The sequence below is a fragment of the Microplitis mediator genome, chromosome 6, assembly GCF_029852145.1.
Source record: "Microplitis mediator isolate UGA2020A chromosome 6, iyMicMedi2.1, whole genome shotgun sequence".
Lineage (NCBI taxonomy): Eukaryota > Metazoa > Arthropoda > Insecta > Hymenoptera > Braconidae > Microplitis > Microplitis mediator.
In genome coordinates this window covers 23,950,630-23,970,716 of record NC_079974.1, presented here as the reverse complement: position 1 = coordinate 23,970,716, position 20,087 = coordinate 23,950,630, and the positions used below count along the sequence as shown (strand labels likewise).

The window sequence follows — 20,087 nt, the reverse complement described above, 5'->3', positions numbered from 1 at the left end:
CTAATGGACTTTTTATTCGGATTAAAATAATACGGTTGATGTAAAAGCAGATAAATGCCGCTGCCACTCTTTGTGCTCTCAGTACTCAGTTCTCGGCTTTTGTACAACCAGAGATCTGATGATGTGAGTTGGTAATTTAATACTAGTTTATCATCATTTTATCATCGCGCATACAAGTGACCCGGAAAAACTGACGTTACCATTATATTATGCGTCTATTGATCCAAGACAACTTTCTTTAAAGCTTTTTTTCTTGTCCTCTCTATTCCCTTTCTCATTGCCTGTGCCCTCGCCCTCTAACCTCCTCCTTTTTTGCTCCTCATTCATTTCATGCTTGCATGTAAAATGAAAAGCACAGAGATCTATCAACTGTGCCATTCACTATCCACCCTTTGCTTTATTATTATTATTATTATTATTATTATTATTATTATTTTCTTTAGCTTTATATTTACTGACATCTATTTTGCTATTCTTTGATATTCAATATATAGAGAAAAAATAATCCTTCATACAATTATTTAAAATTCATTTATTTATTCAATAGACAACAAAGTAGACTGACGTTACATTTAATCATAATAATGATAACTGACAACAAAAACAATTTATTAAGATAAACAAAAACAAATAGGAAGACATCGACTGGACGACATGGGATCTAAGGACGAAGGATGGAAACGAGGATGACGACAAGTCGACGTCTAGATCGCAAACTATTAATAACGATTCGTATCGCAGACCACCGGTGGCTAGAGGCTATGGCTACTCCAGTAAACTGGATGATTTATCAACTGTGCCCGTGGCCGTAGGTACCGCCGGAGTGGTCGTTTCCGCCGGAATTGTGTACTATGGCATGAAAACCGCCATGATGGTCAGCATGGTACTTGACGGTTCTGACGTTGCCACCGGGTTCGTGCACCGTGTACTCACCTGCTACGTCTTTACCTACAGCCCATCAATTTAAAGTAAACAATTAATTTAATAGTTTTAACAATAATAAGAACTATAAGAACGAACCATCTCGGTGCTCCTTTTGTCCGTGAAAGTCTTTGGTGTGATGGTCCTCGACTCCGTATGAAAATTTGTACTTGGGATGGGCTTTGTAGTCGACGTGCTCGTGTCCATGCTTGTCTTTCCAGACAACTTCAACGCCCTCGCCCTCGACGGGTCCGTGAAAATGCTGGAAGGAATGTGCTTTGTGAGGCGCCGAAGTGGACCTTTCTATGGCCACTGCCACTACCAGCATCACACTCGCCAGAAGCTATATTACAAACAAACATTAGTTCACAATGAAACTTACTTTTCTGCCTCAAATAAACTCTCAATGGTATTTCGGACGAAAAATAACTCTAGCAAGTACGCAACACCAAAAATACCTTTATCGATACCATTATTGTAAATGATTTCTCGAATGACAACTCAAGAACTAATGGTCCAACTATCAAACTGATATGGCTTTTATAGTCTGGCCTGGTCCGGACTTGCTCACTTGTTTCCAAATTACGTGACAGCCGTTTTTAGTCTCCGACAGTGAGTTAACAAACACCGTCACGCTGATTCTCCGGTTGACTGGAGCTATCCAACGGCTAATGTCTTGATTGGAAATTTTTTAACCAGTCTCTGTAAGATACTTTTTGTCCAAAGTTTCAACACGGAAAAGACACTCGTCAGAAAATAATTATCTAATGCTTAATTCCGTTACGAAATGGCAGATTGCACTAAATAAATTTCTATTGTGCTCAAAATAAATTCCTTAAGAGGCTTCCAAGTAGATGCTTACTCAGAATAATACACCGGTAGTATTTCCTTCAAGTGTCTAAACCGCAGAGATGACACACATTAGTTTCGAGACGCAGCGAGTCGATAAAGCTACTTTTCAACGCGAGATTCGCACCAGCACGCTCCTCAAAGAAACTACTCTTGTGTTTCTATATATATACATTTTTTTTCTATATTCTCTGGGTAGAAACTGAAAATTTTCAGCGTACAGTGGAATAGAGGTTGAGCCAAAAAATCCAAGCACTGCCGTTATTCAACTCTGGCTTATTGGTCTGACGTTTCCTCAGGACCCCAAGTAAAAGCTCTCGTAGACCTTTTTCTTTACTTTTACCTCTTAACCCAAGAAGGACAGGAGGAAAAAGTGAAGAAGCAGAAGCAGAACAAGAAGAATAAGAATAAGAAGAAGAAGAAGATGAAGAGGAAAAGTGGCAAGAAGCAACTCCTTTGCACGGAATCTACGAAGCGTGCTTCGTCGACCGTGTGTCGTCTGCGAAAAACCTTTGGTACTTTGGTCTTTCGACCTTTTTTCTATCCAGTATCCACAGTATCCACACAACTACACTTCCTTCAGCTCATCCACTTTCTACACTCGCGAGTTTCAGATGGTCTCTCGGTGGATGGCTCATCCTCCTGCCCACGCATACATTCAAGATCCATAAGACCAAGAGAAAAAAAATTTAACAGCAAAGTTAGCCGAACGTACGTGACTTTCAGTGTTTGCTTCTCAACACACACATTCCTCCGGATGTTACTGTCCGTCTCTCTCCAATCCTTGTATCCAATTTAATCTCACTTTCTGCCATCGCATTATGCAAATCAGCTGCTACGTAAATATCTACATGGCTACTGCATTTTATACTAGGATTAATATTTCCTAGAAGCTTGACTAAAAATTTACATTATGCCTGTGGTTACTTTTTGCATCTCCCTGTTTCGGGGAGACCCCAGACCGAATTAACCAGACGTCAGGGTCTTTTCGTATGAATTGAATAATCTATTGTTGATGCTGTAATTAGATACGCGATGAACTTTTAAAGTCTGACTAAAGTTTAAATGGGATGCATGTATTCTTGGACAGTCGAGCTTACTCAGTTTACCGGGAATTTGTTTCGTAGATTAATACGAATAATTTGATCATTAGTAATGTAATACCCAGCGATGAGCACGAGCTAGTAGAGTTTATCAGTTCTATTTATTTGCTGAGTGGATAAACACAATTGAGTTAACAACAGCATATTGAATAGCTTAAAAGCCTGGTATTAATTTTCAATAGACTTGATAGTAAATCGTAATTCATTTTACAAAAACCCATTCATCGATTCAGAGTATGTTCAACTTCAAAGAGTTTATTAAACGCTTGTAGTACTCGAAAAATGAATTACTTTTACTTTATGTAATTTTTTAAAAGCTAAAAAATATATAATTTAATTTTATAAGAAATTAAAGAAAGGTTATCATTCTTGGGTGGAAATTTTTTTTTAATTACTCTCGATACTTAACTAGTTTTCGTAGTTAAACTTTCTAAACTACTTTTAAGCGGTATAAAGTTTTTGGCAGACGAATACCAAGAATTCGTTACAGATTAAAAGTGTAAGGACAAGTTTTAAAAGTGAACTTTTGACGTCACTCGTTTATGACGATTATTTATTTTACCTATTTCAGAAATTGTTTAGTAGGAATTCATTAATCAGTGAATGAAATAAGCCAGTGTCTATATGAAACATAATTTCGGAGCAGTTACAAAGTAATGACGGTCGAAAATCTATTCCGTGGCTGTGGGACGGTTAATTTTATGTTTTATATCAATTTTCTATGGATTTTCTATCGATTTTCTATGACAGCCAACAAGTTCATGTTTTATATGAATTTTCTATGGATTTTCTATCGATTTTCTATGACAGCCAACAAGTTCATGTTTTATATGAATTTTCTATGGATTTTCTATCGATTTTCTATGACAGCCAACAAGTTTATGTTTTATATGAATTTTCTATGGATTTTCTATCGATTTTCTATGACAGCCAACAAGTTTATGTTTTATATCAATTTTCTATGGATTTTCTATCGATTTTCTATGACAGCCAACAAGTTTATGTTTTATATGAATTTTCTATGGATTTTCTATCGATTTTCTATGACAGCCAACAAGTTTATGTTTTATATGAATTTTCTATGGATTTTCTATCGATTTTCTATGACAGCCAACAAGTTTATGTTTTATATGAATTTTCTATGGATTTTCTATCGATTTTCTATGACAGCCAACAAGTTTATGTTTTATATCAATTGTCTATCGATTTTCTATGACAGCCAACAAGTTTATGTTTTATATCAATTTTCTATGGATTTTCTATCGATTTTCTATGACAGCCAACAAGTTTATGGTTTATATCAATTTTCTATCGATTTTCTATCGATTTTCTATGACAGCCAACAAGTTTATGTTTTATATCAATTTTCTATCGATTTTCTACGACAGCCAACAAGTTTATGTTTTATATCAATTTTCTATGGATTTTCTATCGATTTTCTATGACAGCTAACAAGTTTATGTTTTATATGAATTTTCTATGGATTTTCTATGGATTTTCTATGACAGCCAACAAGTTCATGTTTTATATCAATTTTCTATGGATTTTCTATCGATTTTCTATGACTTGCTACTGAAGCTGGAAGCAGTAGCTGGTGTCCGTAGGGCTTAATATCGATAGAAGATATGCTAAATGTGCCCGAAGCTAAGCCGAATATAGTAGTGACTGCTTAGCATATTTCGCAAAGCAGCTACGAGAAGCTCGAAGAAGCAAAAAGGAACAGAAATAAGACCATCATAGTCCACTACGGGTAACGGGTACAGTAAACTTATCCAGTAACACGGGTGTTGGAAACTCGAGGCAACTTTAGTGCTCTCGATATAATCCATCAGATTCGTGCTAACTCAAGCTCGGAGTTTGCTGATGCTTCGAATTTAAATTTATCCTTTCCCTTCGGAGATTATTGCCGATCAAGTCCAATACTGGATTCTTGCGACGAGACTAGACTAAGACAATGATAAACCTTAAATAAGTATTGAGTGTTGGCCTGACAGAGAAAGAGTATTGTGTAATCAGAAATTAATCAAAAGCACGTCCATTACGATTATCATTCAGCAAACTGATTCAACGTCATCCGGTTCGGATGGATTAACTGATAATAGATCGTACGGTAGTTTTGCTCATTCAATTGTCTGTTATTCTCTTCCTGAATACCTCCAGGAATCCACCCACTGCAGAGCCTTGTGCATAAAGACAGTTTCGTTGTAGAAAGTTTGCGGAAAGAGAGAAAGCAGATTTGGTTGTACGTGATCGGAATCGAGACACGTGTTTTTACCACATATACATGAAAGCTAGATCTACGGGAAGGAACTTTACAGCACGATTGCCAAGATAATACAATGAATGTTAAATGACTTATTGTGTTTTGTTTGCATAATGTAGATACTGGACTCACTTGGAACGATTCCGCTCTGTTTGGTTATTTATCGGTTTATTTTTTTTTTCTGTGGTTAATGATTTCGTGTATATCAAAGTAGATGCTCCGTAGGGCTAAATCGTCAAGTTGCTCAATCGGGACTAGAAAGCCAGAAAACCCCACGACTACTCAGCAATTGAGGTATATTGCATCGCAGTTGGCTGTGAAATATTCATGAAAACGGTTCGCTCCAGCCCCTACCAACGACTACCATCCCCTAACGATAAATCCACATCCATATCCACGGGCATATAGATATAGATATGCCTGGCTGGCTAGATGGTTTATCCTGCACCGGCTCAAAATTTACTATCGATCTATATACTATAGACTTGAATATAATACATCAGTTTCCTGTTACTCTAATACACTGCATACTACATATATCCCAACTGTATTGCTACAAACACGGGCTTATTCTTACCCTCATGTTACCTGTCACTCAACTAGATATATGACGCTTCAATGAGGGTCATTAATTTCCTAAACACTTGATAATACTAAATGAACCAGCCGGGGTTTTATTTATAAACCGGTGACCTTTGTAACTCGGAAAAGTTTCGACAAAAAAAAAGAAGACTGCTTTTTTTTAGTTAAACATCTGGGTCATGAGCTTACCGGAAAGCTCGATACGATTCGATATTGTTATTTGATTCGGCTTAAGCTATTAGATCAGAGCGGGCTATTAACGCCGAAATTCGGCCACGTGATTGTGAATAAAATATCAAAAAATTAAGTTATAGGGCGAAAACTGTTCAGGTGCGTTAAATACGACCCCTTTCACTAGAAAAATTATAACAGCAATTAACGGGAGCCGTGGAGTCTTAGCAGGAGAGCTATCGCTGGAAATTCATTTATCAGTACACGGAAAGAAAATTATGGGAAGTTTTGCTATGCATTATGGGAATGGTTCCCATAATGGTATGGGAATAGTACCTATACTACTATAGGGATGGTTCCCATAACGATATGGGAATGGTTCCCGTACCATTATGGGAACGGTTCCCATAATATTATGGGAACCATTACCATATCATTATGGGAACCGTTCCCATAATGATATGGGAATCATTCCCATACTATTATGGAAATGGTTCCCATATTGGTATAGGAACTATCCCTATAATATTATGGGAACTATTCCCATAATGTTATGGGAACCATCCTTATAATATCATAAAATTTTTTTTTTGCACAATAGTGTAGAAATTTCCCTAAATTCGAATTTTCTCGAATGTTTTGTGCTGACAAAAAACTCTTGTTAAAAATTTTAATGTTTTTTTGCCAAATACGATTTTTTTTTTCAATGTTTGAATTTTTGTTTTTATGTTTAATAATATTTCTGTGTATTGTAGAAGTGATTACCGCACTTCTTTAAATTAATTTTTTCATGATAATATGGGAACCATTCCCATAATATTATAGGAATGGTTCCTATAATAGTATGGGAACTATTCCCATAATATTATGGGAATGGTTCCTATAATTTATGGGAATGGATCCTATAAATTATAGGAACCATTCCCATAAATTATAGGAATGATTCCCATAATATTATAGAAAGTATTCCTATAAATTATAGGAACCATTCCTATAGTGTTATAGGTATCTCCTCCATAATTATAGGAACTATTCCTATAATTATGGGAAACATTCCTATAATTATAGGAACCGCTCCCATAATTTATGGTCGTAATTCCTATGATGTTATAGGAAAAAATTTCACAAAATTATGGGAACCGCTGCCATAATTTTCTTTCCGCGTAGGCTATTGAATTAAAATAACGGAGTTGTTATTGTAGGATGCTGGAGACCAATTATCAATCAAGACTATAAATTTCAGATATTGTTGATTTTTTATTTATTTTTTTCACTGATAAAATCGAGTAAATAGAAAAAATACCAGGATAATCACGTAAAAAACACACGACGGGTGCTGTTGAATCTTGTTTCTTCATTTCCCACCCTCCGTATATTTATTTTCTTGAAAATAGTATAGTAAAGTAAAGTAAAGTATACTATATACTACTCGGGCAGAATTCTAAGAAGCTCCTCGTCAGCAGTGCTTCTTCGAGTATCCTCTGCGCACTCCGCCTCTTTACTATATGAGATTCAAGAGATAGGAGTCTCTTCGAAAATCTAGATTCTCACAGGATCATTGACCTGAATTTTTTTTCCAATTCGCATCACGAATATCGCCTGAAATAATTCCAACCAGCTATTTTTTCCGTCCAACATTATCATTACTCCAAACAACTTTATTCTCAAGGAAATTTTAAGTGCGACCATTATTTCACCTGCTAAATTATTATGATTGGATTTTTTTTATCAAAGAAAATGAAAAATATCTCGGAGAACTCTGTGCAGTGGGTTAATAAAATTACTGAAGCAACACATTCCTCGTCATTCAATATAAAGTACAGGAGTATACTTGCGGTGGTGCCCGAAGGGCTCGTGGGATAAGCCTGTCTGATATTATGTCGGTATTTTAAAGAAAAATCTTGTGAGAGTCACCGGAGAGTGTACCGGGACATCAGGGCTGATGCTTTCTACTAAAGTAAACCAGGAGGAAGACGCGAATATAAGCTGAAAACATACAAGATAAAGTGGGATGAAAGCAACAGCAGCGAGGTTGAAGCAAAACACTAGTGTGTGTGTATCTTCTGGTAACATCACGACGCACGGGATCAACCCGGGGATTCTCCTGGCGTTAGAATGTATGTAGCACTCCCGCAGAAGTAATCCGTGTGCCAACGAGGACAAAGCATCTCTATGTTTTGTAATACCTTGAGACTAGACATGTCTTGGAGAGCATCCTCAGCCATTTAGTGTCTCTGTCATAATCATAACTAGCTAGATGTCTGGCTGTTTGCGTTCCTCATCTCTGGCAATCCACCCGGCTCCTGACGTAAAATCTTGTCACGACAACTCTCTGCGCGATGCTTTCAATCCACGGAAATGATCACGCTTGCTTGATTACCATCCAACAGACTGCCAGCACTGACAAGCCTGTCAACACCACTTTGAAAGGATCCTTTGCACCACCGATGAATTCGTCGGCATGTATATCATTGTGTTAGTAACGCTCGAATTATTTTCACACCTTGTTTGCTGCAATAATTATACTGATGCATTTTCGGGTGTTGATCAATTCTCTTTAGTAAATTTATAACTTGCTGGTTGTTGGTTGTTTCCCGTGAAAAAATATTCTGATCAGACTATATCAGGCCTGATATGGAAATTGGCCATATCAGACTGTATATGCTTTGATATAAGTATATCAGACTATATATCAGACTAAATTTATTTTAAAAAAATATGTAAAAAATAAATATCAATAAATTTTTATTGTGTATAAAAATATCTATCGTGTTCAACTTTCATGACACATCTTTTCGAATACAATTTGAGGTAACTTGATATTTTTAACCTCTATAAAGGCTTATCAAATTATATCAAGTCTGATCAGGATTTTTATTCACAGGTATATCAATTTATATATATATATATCAGACTATATAAAGTCATATCAAGTTATATCAAGCCTGATCAGGGATTTTTTTTTTAAGTATATCAAAGTATATATAACTTTATAAGGTTATATCAGGCCATATCAGGACCTATTAGAAATAAATATAACATTATATATGAGCTTATCAAGTTATATCAAGTCTGATATAGACATATCAAATTGATAAGGCTTGATCTGGCCTGATATGGCCAATTTTCATATCAGGCCAGATCAGGACCTATCAAAAATCAAATATGGACATATCAAATCATATCAGGCCAGATATGAATATATCAAAAATTTTGATATGGCCTTATCAGCTCATATCAAGCCTGATCAGAATATTTTTTCACGGGTTCTGAAAGTAGGCAGCATTTTTACGTGTTAAATTGGGGTATTGACACAAACTTTTGATAAAATTAGCCAAATATAAATGATTGGATGTTTAGCAGGATCAAAAGCTTTCCAATTCAGCAAATGTTTACTATACAGAGTACCGCTCAGTTAGAATGCGTTTCAAAGTGAATAATCAAGTTATGTTAATTGAAAATGGTTTATATTTAACGGATAAAAAGTAAAACTAATTTCGACTTCGAAAACACAAGAAAAACAAATGATTACGTGAATTTAACTTTCAGTAATAAGTGAAAGTAAATATAAGAATATATGGTGGGACTATTTGTATAACTGGTAAGTCAATAACTGGTGCAAGCCGGGTGTCTACGTGTGTTTCGACAACACACACCCACACAGATTTCATGTCCATCAGTTGAATAGCCAACTCAGAGGATCAAACATAGTGGGTTTGAAACAAGAAGTTTGTTCACGGTACATAGAGACACATCAGTGTGACACACATCATCAGAAGTTTCCTCGTATCCACGCTTTTTGTTGAGCTCTGATTGTTCTCTGACCATAGAAAACGTTTGATTCCAACTTGATGCCTCATATATATATTTATATGTACATGACCACTGAAGTTCTGGGAGAGAATTTCTGAAATACATTCACAGTACTAAATTTAACTGAAAATGTTTTAATTTCGGTCGATTATTTTGTGCGTTAAATGTTTATTCATTAACCAAAGCTCCACAGAGATTTTCGGCAGGAATTCAATTCATGTCCTTTATCGCATATTCACTTTGATATATTTTATAGACATTTGGTTATAACTTGTAACTAATACCCAACAAACGTGCTGTCCACTATAGTACAGGATTCAATCACGAACAATCATCAAATATTGATGTCAAGCTTCAACACCGATTATTTACACCGATCTATAAATTAAATATACATTCCAGCCAAATGTACTAAATTAACAAACTTTCCTGGAATGATTAATCAAAACGGTTCGTTTATAAGCTTTCTCTTTATTTCGATCTATGACCGATACATGGTATCAAGTTTGCAGCAAATAACCATCAGAAAGGATCAATTATTGGTGTAAAGTTACTTTGCACTGCACAGAGTGGCTTCACCACCAAATGGGCATTAGCAACCACAAAAGTTATGAATCAACTGATTTTGTACTGAACAAATTTTCCGTCAGTGTTGATGAGTTTTGAAAGGATTTTGTAGTAAATGGAATTATAAATCAGTCTATTTTATGCTGACATCAAAAGACATGTTAATTATAAAGTTTGCTCGTTATTGCTTCATACTAAAAGGTGATAACAAAGTTGGATATTTTATTTCATTTGCATAAATTAGTGCCAGCTTATGAATCTATTCCCTCAGTATTCACTAAAATAATTCACAAAGGATAATCATACAGTAGTTTATTAAAAAGAGTTTGATAGTTTGTTTGGCTAATATAAATTAGTATCTTTTTGGAAATCGCTGAATATATGCTAGCTTGAAACAAGATTCAACTCGATAATCGATAATTATCATCAACTCGAAAACACAGGTTAAGCAGACGCGCATTAGTGTTGGATAAATTATTGGGGATTTTGGTCTAAGTCTGTACTATCCAATGTATCGAAAGCTTCAATCCAAACTCACAGATATTCTGATCGTGTGGGATTTTCCCGGAATCCGATTAACATCAATGTAAGCAAGCTATAGACCGAAGAGACTTTGAAATTTTAATAATTTAACAAGAGAATTTCCTACTTGGGCGGCCGAACAATGCGGTCTGCAATACTTGGCTGCGCATTTAAGATTTTAAGTTGATATAAGACCTGTAATGTAATCTTATCACGAGGAGAATTCAAATGACCTTTACACACCTGTGCTATCTTACTCGTAAACGATGGATTTGGGTAAAATGTTAGTGTAGTTTAAAGACTTTCGGTAAGGAAATAGTCTTATTGCCTCAATGATAAGAACTTGGATATTTTCCGCAAGTCCACTTGGGAGTCTTGAGACTCTGGCCCAGATTTAAGATGTGAGATATGTAGTGTAAAAACCAACGCCAGCAAGAGTATATATGTATATATGAGGGAGATGAGAGTTAAATATATGTACATCTGTATGTGTGAATACATTTGCACAAATATTCAGTTCTCGAAATTCACCAACTCGAATCGACCGGAAACTACTACCACTTTGGAACAACTGTAACTACGTTTCTATCCACTTATCCCAGATAATTCAATGGGCTCCACATTTCTCTACGAAATAGTCGACAGAAAATGCCCGGCTCCTTTTTTTTTTTTTTCTTTTACAAGTTTCACTTCAAAACGAACGGTCGAGAGTTAATTTTGTTGATACTTGGAAATAGTATAATATGTATAGACAGATCAAAGGGAAATGATAAATTCGGTCAAGTAATTATTTAGAAATGGCTGTGAAAAAGTTGAATCATTAGAAGTGAAGGCAAAGGGAGAAGAAGAGGTTCTTTGTGTACGGATGTAGGTGAATTGATATCGCAGAGCTGACAATATCTGGTAATCAAGAAGTTTAAAGTGAGCCAGATCAAGTAGATTTACGTTGAAGACCGTAGGTTGTGGGTGTGCTAGAATAGTAGCCGTGACTAGACGATAGTAAAGAGGCTCCTGTACACGAGTGGTTCTCATCAGAATTAATTAGCACTGAAGCACGATACGTGCTATTGAAGTAAATCTGGTGTACAGTCTGCAGTACATCTATACCGTGTCCTATTTTAAAGAGCTTAATTTCGACGTGAATCTCATTGATAATTTTTTTACGGTTTCGCCCTCTAATATCCGAGTTTATTTAATTAATAAAATAGAACGCCATAGAGGAATTAGCTCCCGATTAAGCCGATTATATTTTTTCTGTTAATCTTAGAGCGATTAACTCCTTAAGAGTGATAAATAAATATGGTTTAGAGGATAGTTTAAATGTATAAAATGGTGAAAAGGTAATATATTTATCTGGGGATTTAAGTGTGTTATTTTTGTGGGTGTTTTTCTATCGAATAACCAGAGTATTGATCAGAAAAGAAATAGTGACGGCGGGAGTTGAAAACGATTCGTAAATATCCAAGAGGCTAAATCGTGTTGCCGCAGCTTGGGTTCTCTGCCAGGATGAAAGCTCACTCAGTGTTTAACCTACAGGGGGCGCTTTTTAAGCCCACCACTACTTTCCAATCTACCCTCGATCGAGCGTGTGAACTCACCGTTCATCTCGTCATAGATATTCCTCTGGATATCCTACACCCTTCCACCCATACACACACGCTCACCTACGCCTACACCTACACACTTATACATTTCAGAGTTGTTAGTTCTAACGGTAAGTGGCAATTTTGTATAAATTTACGAGCTACATATCTCCGGACCGGAGATCACCCAGTAAAATAGATATTCAATCGAATAATCTATTTCGCCGTTCCGCAAAAAATAGTAGAAGAAAAAATTAAAATTTGGAAAATCCAAAAGTGCACGCCTCGAACGCTCATGTTATGTTTTTTTTTAAAAGTTAAATTTCGAATAAAATTGAATATCCCGCTCTATTCCCATAGAAATTTCCATGGTAAATATACGGTAATAAAAGTAAAAAAAAAAATAAATAAGGAGAACATTCCTAATGAAAAATGGCGGCAGTGTGTGTTTGTTTACATGTAAGATTGCCGGTTTTAACCGTAATGATTTATTTTTAAAAAAACGAGAAGGCCTACAGTAGTGATTTTCGAAAGGAACCTTCTTTGCTTATTTCTGAAAATTTTGAAAAAAAAATTAAGTAGTTTCGTCAAGTCGTTCTCGAGATATCTGTACCACGCCGTTTTTTTTAACCACAGACTAATGGACGTCCACGATAAATTTTTTTTAATGAACTTTTTTTTATATTAATACATATTAGACAAATTAAAAAAAGTATCAGGATTATTTATTAGTGTTTCAGCTTTATATTGATGTGTTTTTCATAATGTTTAAGAGTAATAGAAAAAAAATATATGCACTTTAATGAGTGGAAATCGTGTGACCTTGACAGGTTGGTTATAAAGCACAACCTCTCCGCTTCGCTTCCGAGGCGTGCAATAAAGGAAAAATGCGGGTGAAAATACAGGTTTTAAAGACAACCGTTATTTAACGAGTATGAAATTCATTTTTAGTCCGGAATGAGAGGATTATTGTGATGTGCTTGAGTGACATTTGACGTTTGATTTAATGCCATACAATTCGAATTAATGATGGATGTCCTGACACACACGTGCTACACTACATCCACCCATGACTAATGCACTCTGTCTATGGCTTGTGTACTGTGCAGCAGGCAACATTAGAAATTTCGGACTGGCAATTACAGCGGCATTCAATACCACCGATAGATCGATTTGACGTTTATACATTTAGCTGTACCTGCTGAGACTATTCCCAACTACTAATACACCCACAATGCGCCGACTAATCTCCTGGACTACCCAATATCGGACGTCTTTTGTCAGATTCCGTGACCTATGTCAAGTACTAGATCTTAGAGCGAAGGGCAACACAGTGAAGATACGGAAAAATTTACTTTTTTTTCTTTTTATCGTGATTATAATAAATCTTTTCTTTTTCCCCTTGGATTCAATGAAAAAATAAAACTAATTTTCAATTCTCATGAATTTTTTTTTTGTTACTGTTGTTATTATCATATAAAATAAATTATTAGCGGGTGACAAATCCAATATTTGCGTATGGCAAATTAAGTATTTAATTGTTGTAAATAAATCGCTTATTTGAGCAAATATCAAATATTTCATTATTTTATCAGACATAAACGGATGAATTATTTGTTATGAGTAAAAATTTGTTAATTTATTATTAAACCCTCAGATAAATAAACTTGTTATAGAATATCGTTAATAATTAGTTTCCTGTAGAAAGAATTAGTTTAACACATCAACTATTCTAGCGAGTGAATTTATTTGTTTTCAATAAATAATTTACCAAAAAGACTCGTTCGAGTTATAAACAAAAAAAAATCGGTTTCTTTTTTTTCCGCAAACAAATATTTTGCTAAAATTGCTACTAGTAAAATACCGATGAAAATTTAATATCGAACAACAATGTACTGCTGAAACAGTGGTTACAAATATAAAGAGCATATATATATTCAAACAGAAGAATTATTTACCGAATGGATGGATGAACAAATCGTTTGTCTCTCAACAAATTTGTGCACCAGCTACCAGCGCGCTAAACTTCGATGACCCACCTACCCGTCTCATTAGTGATGCTCGATTAAACAATTTCATTTTATAGCTTTAATCACAAATATTACCCACATTATTGCATACCCATACAAGTAGAGGTTTATTAACTGTATTATTCTCCGTGAATTTTATTTAATTATAATCATAATCATAACCAACGCAACATTTGGTTAAGCGAAATCAAAAGAGTGAATTAATTGACTTAAATTTAGATTTTTTTTTTTACTACCCGGGTACGAAGGTTGGTTTTAACAATAATGGTAAACTTATAGGGAGGTGGACAATAATACAAAATCAGAATTTAATTTTGACCATATATTGGACGTTTCGTCCCTTTATTGGGACTTCTTCAGCAACTAAAACAAGTCATTATAAAGATTTACAAAAACTATAAATGCATAAACAATTAATTTTACAATCACATGGTACAACATAACCAAATCACAAACATGATCGCATCATACCTTGATCATATAAATTCTATTGTCGACTAGATGTTATTGAGACATACGTCATTATTAACAATTCAAAAATATTAGCATTATTTAATATTTTATTTACAATAAATAAATAACAAAACAATGAGATAAAGACAAACTCCAATTCATGTGACACTCAATACATATACTCTCAACTAGTGTATAATAATCTAGGTATAATATATTAATGTTAATAATTATAAATTGTAGTTTTCTTGATTATCTGTTTAAGTTAAATTTGAGAACCTCATTATAGATACAATTTAAATTTTGTGTATCTGATCTCAAATTTATTGTGTTGTTATTTTTTATATAAAGCATTTCACTAATATTTCTTTTGTACCTTGTTGTTTTTAACTTCCCGCTAAGAAAATTGAAAATTTTCAAAAATTCGGGAAGTTATTGGTTTCGGTCCGATTTGCAAAAACCGAATTTCTATCCGATTTTGACGTTTTGAGGTTCTAGGAAGATATCCTGACTAATTTCGCGATGATGTCTGAGTGTATGTATGTGTGTACGTACGTACGTACGTATGTATATATGTAAATATTCATAACTCTTGAACGGATGGATCGATTTTGATCTTTGAGGTGTCATTCGACGCGGCTTGTTAATATCTTGAAGCTGTAAATTAAAAAAAAATTTGAGCTTAATCGGTAGGGTGCATTCGGAGATATTTCAAAAATAACATTTTTTCAAAAATGTTTTATTTGGATAACTTTTATTTTGCTTGATGGATTGATTCCAAAATCTAATCAGCTCTAAAACTTTATAAGCCGCGTCGAATGCCACCTCAACCATCAAAATCGGTTTATTCGTTCAAGAGAAACCGTTGACGAAAGAATTCAAAAAAAATTTTTATTTTTGTTTTTTTGAAATTACTCAAAAACGACTCAATAAATCAATTCCAAAATTTGATCAGCCTTAGAACTTGATAAAACACGTCGATTGCTGCCTCAACCATCAAAATCTGTTAATTCGTTCACGAGATATCGTGAGAGAAAGAAATGCTAAAAAATGGTTTTTTCTAAGACTATGGCATACAAAAGTATTATCGAGCTCGAAGAACTCGAAAATGTATTTACAATAATGTTTTCGAGCTCAACGAGCTCGAAAACAGCGGGAAGTTTTGGGGCTGGCCCGCAGGGTTAACCGATAGACCGATTTTTTTTTTTATTGTAAAAGTAGACGCATGTATTGAATATTGGGAGAAATGGTGTCCTTTCAAAGAGATTTTGTTGACATAACTCGACATATTTTTTAAACTGAATATAAACTGAACGTTTTGAAAATAGTTACAAGCTATGAAATTTGAATTTCATAAAACAATTTATTCCAAACTATTCCATCACAGGTTCGCAATATACGCGAGCCACTGGATCTATATATGTGTATATACATGTATATATATTTTTTAGAGGGGGATTGTAAACAACAAAAATATCAGTTATAACGTTTATTTCAGAGCTTTTATCGTTTTTAAGCTAGAGTGTTTGTGTAGCGGTTTGAATTCCTCGAAAACGATGACGGATGGAGAGCAGTAATATCAACACACCGCCAAAAACCTGTCAACCGTTTTGTTGTGTTTTCTGTTTTATTACCATACGTTCATACCACATTTTACACTTTACTTCTCTTTATAATCATAAAAAAATATATACAACATACATAAAACTAAGAAACGTGAATAAAATAGAGTAATTTTTTTGCGTCTGCAGAAATTAAATATCAGTATCATATTTATTTCCTAGGCGAATACGTCACTTTGTTTACCTTGTGTGCTTGAAACAACTCTCAGTTAAATAAATAAGCAAAAATTATGTTTGTCCAGATGATATGTATTGTATCAAGTACCTCGGCGGTAAATTTAAATCTGAAAATACAGGCTGAAAAATTATTCACGAAACTTGCGATGCAGCTGTCAATCTTCTCACAACTTACTTTATTTTTATTATGAAACTTTAAAGATAGCTTCGTACTTTTTTTAGAAAAAAAATTTATCCAAGCTCTACTCATATTTTTTATTATTTTTATCGTAAATTTTTCAATACAGAGATTACATATCCATTTACATTTATGAATAGATTAACTCTGTCTCTGCACAAAAAATCTCGACATTTTTTTTACCTTCTATAGTTCCGACATTACGTATTTCACATTTTTTATTCGTACACGGAAAGAAAATTATGGGAAGTTTTCCTATGCATTATGGGAATGGTTCCCATAATGGTATGAGAATAGTACCTATACTACTATAGGAATGGTTCCCATATATTATGGGAACCATCCCATAATAGTATGGGAACCATTCCCATACTATTATGGGAATGGTTCCCATATTGGTATAGGAACTATTCCTATAATATTATGGGAACTATTCCCATAATGTTATGGGAACCATCCCTATAATATCATAAAATTTTTTTTTGCACAATAGTGTAGAAATTTCCCAAAATTTGAATTTTCTTGAATGTTTTGTGCTGACAAAAAATTCTTGTTAAAAATTTTAATGTTTTTTTGCCAAATACGATTTTTTTTTCAATGTTTAAATTTTTGTTTTTATGTTTAATAATATTTCTGTGTATTGTAGAAGTGATTACCGCACTTCTTTAAATTTATTTTTTCATGATAATATGGGAACCATTCCCATAATATTATAGGAATGGTTCCTATAATAGTATGGGAACTATTCCCATAATATTATGGGAATGATTCCCATAATAGTATACGAACCATTCCAATTGCATTATGGGAATCATTCCCATAATATTATGGGAATGGTTCCTATAATATTATTGAAATTATTCCTATAAATTATAGGAACCATTCCTACAATGTTATGGGTATCATTCCCATAATTATAGGAACTATTCCTATAATTATGGGAAACATTCCTATAATTGTAGGAACCGCTCCCATAATTTATGGTCGTAATTCCTATGATGGTATAGGAAAAAATTTCACAAAATTATGGGAACCGCTGCCATAATTTTCTTTCCGTGTATTTAAATATAAAGTACAACTTGTTCTTGAAATAGTGCTCTAAACTTTTTGCAATTATATATTTACAATAACTCGTACTCATTACATAATTACAGCAATTTTAAAAAAATTATCTTCCATGTTCTGTTTAATTAACAGATTTCAGCACAGAAACAAAACAATTCAATTGGATAAAATTGGAGCGAAGATGAGTTTCGGCCCAGATATTTATGAATATTACATTACGTGATATATAATATATATATAGAACTCAAAACGGATTTAAAAGTTAGCTTTCGTTCCCTCGTAATCCAGAAAACTTTTGCCCGGTCGTTACGTTCCCGTCTAACCGCGAAATATACAAATGTATATTAACTTTTTGTTGGTTGTCACGTCAATGAAACGGTTTTATTAATTTAATTATTTTTTTTATTTTATATTTTTTATTTGAAACCGCAGAGTAGCATAATAACGGCAACAATAAAAGGGACTGTGGAAGAAGTCGCATCAAATAAAGACACTTTAATTAGATACAAACTCGTGTGCATTAATCTTCGTTAACTGTCTACATGAAATACAACTGTAAAACCGCGTGGAACCAGTACATATATATGTATGCATTAATGTACATAGTAGTGATAACATAGAGCATAGTTGGCAGTAGTATAAAGTCTCTTAGTCTCTGTGGATGGCGTATGAGTTGAGGATAGTGGCGACGGGGACGACGGGGACGACGGGAGCGGTATAGTAGTAAAAGCCAGTCTCCGTTCTCACTGCAAGAGACATTATCATGCAAATGTCGGTCTCTTCGGCTGCTGTAGTACCACCCTCTCAACTCATGCTGACTTGATTTTGCAACACCAAACCACAACTTTTCAATTGCTATATACTATATGCTCTTAATATTCAACAACTACTTTGATAAATTATTTTATTTTTTATATTTATTACACTTATTTCATTTAATTATTCATTACCAGGGTACAGAAGTTTGTGCTTAACAATAAGAATAAAAGAAAACTATTTGCCCAAATTTCTCTATATCAAAGTTACGATCGCGAGCAAATTCACGTGAATTAAATTAAAAGATATATTCATATATCGAACGCCATAAAAAAATGTTGAAATTGAGGTTGTAAAAAAAATATGTCAATAAGACCACCAGCAAGACAATGAGCAAGACCACCAGTAAGACTACGAGCAAGACAATTGTCTTGCTGATGGTCTTGCTAATTATCTTGCTGATTGTCGTATTGATATATTTTTTTCACAACCTTAATTTTGACGTCTTTAACTACACTCGACATTTGAATAGGGGAGGGTGGGGCAGAGCGGCCCCCCTGGGGCAGAGCGGCCCCCCTGGGGCAAAGCGGCCCCCCTAAAATTTTGATCAAAAAAAAAAATTTTTTTTTGTCGACTAATTACTATAAATTCGATATGTTTGCGCATTTTTAGCCCTACGCATGACATTTGGGGCAAAATAGACAAGCCCAAAATTTTGAAAAAGTGATTTTTTCATATTTTTATCGTCAAATTAAAAAAAAATTATTATAATTCCACATTTCTAGCCCTACGCATAACACCTGGGGCAAAATGGACCAGCCGAAACTTCCGAAAAAATTATTTTTTCATATTTTTCGGCCGTTTCTCTATGTAAGAGGCAAATTTGGTCACTAAAAATTTATAAAAATTAAATTTTTTTTTTTAGTTGATAAATTTTTGAAATAAAGTAAAATTATAGAATTGATTTTTTTTTTTATTAAATAACAATTAGTAATTAAGGTAATCGAGAGTGAACGATTTTTTACGCTTTAAAAAATTTTTTTCGAGTAATATAAAACCAAAAATAGTTGTCAAGAGAAAGAAATACATTCTTAATGATGAAAACAATTTAAAAAAAAAAAAAACGAAAAAAAAAATTTTTTTTATCACTTTTTGAAGGGGGGCCGCTCTGCCCCACAAAAAAAAAAAAAAATTTTCAGAATTTTGGCAAAATGTCCATAAATTTGTTCGAAATAGGACAAAAGCAAAGTGATCTTATGGTTGAAAGCCACAAAAAATAATAATTGGCTTAGGGGGGCCGCTCTGCCCCACCCTCCCCTATTCATATGTCGAACGCCATAAAAAAATGTTGAAATTGAGGTTGTGAAAAAAATATGTCAATAAGACCACCAGCAAGACAATGAGCAAGACAATTGTCTTGCTGATGGTCTTG

The 20,087-nt window shown here is 34.1% G+C and overlaps 1 protein-coding gene across 1 annotated transcript; it reads right to left on the bottom strand.

Annotated features, from left to right (window-relative positions):
- Nucleotides 1-553: 553 nt before the first annotated feature.
- Nucleotides 554-1,494, bottom strand: LOC130669597 (cuticle protein 19-like). Its single transcript, XM_057472583.1, has 3 exons — nt 1,380-1,494; nt 1,021-1,264; nt 554-948 (listed from the first exon to the last, which is right to left on the bottom strand). Exons 1-3 carry the CDS (start codon nt 1,392-1,394, stop codon nt 791-793), a joined length of 417 nt encoding a protein of 138 aa, XP_057328566.1. The 5' UTR covers nt 1,395-1,494; the 3' UTR covers nt 554-790.
- Between the last annotated feature and the right edge of the window lie 18,593 nt (nt 1,495-20,087).

What these genes read in the sequence shown, in the direction of transcription:
- LOC130669597 (XM_057472583.1), bottom strand. An exon ending in ACAAAAGGAGCACCGAGATG is followed by an intron (nt 949 to 1,020) that starts GTTCGTTCTTAT and finishes GATGGGCTGTAG; the next exon opens with GTAAAGACGTAGCAGGTGAG.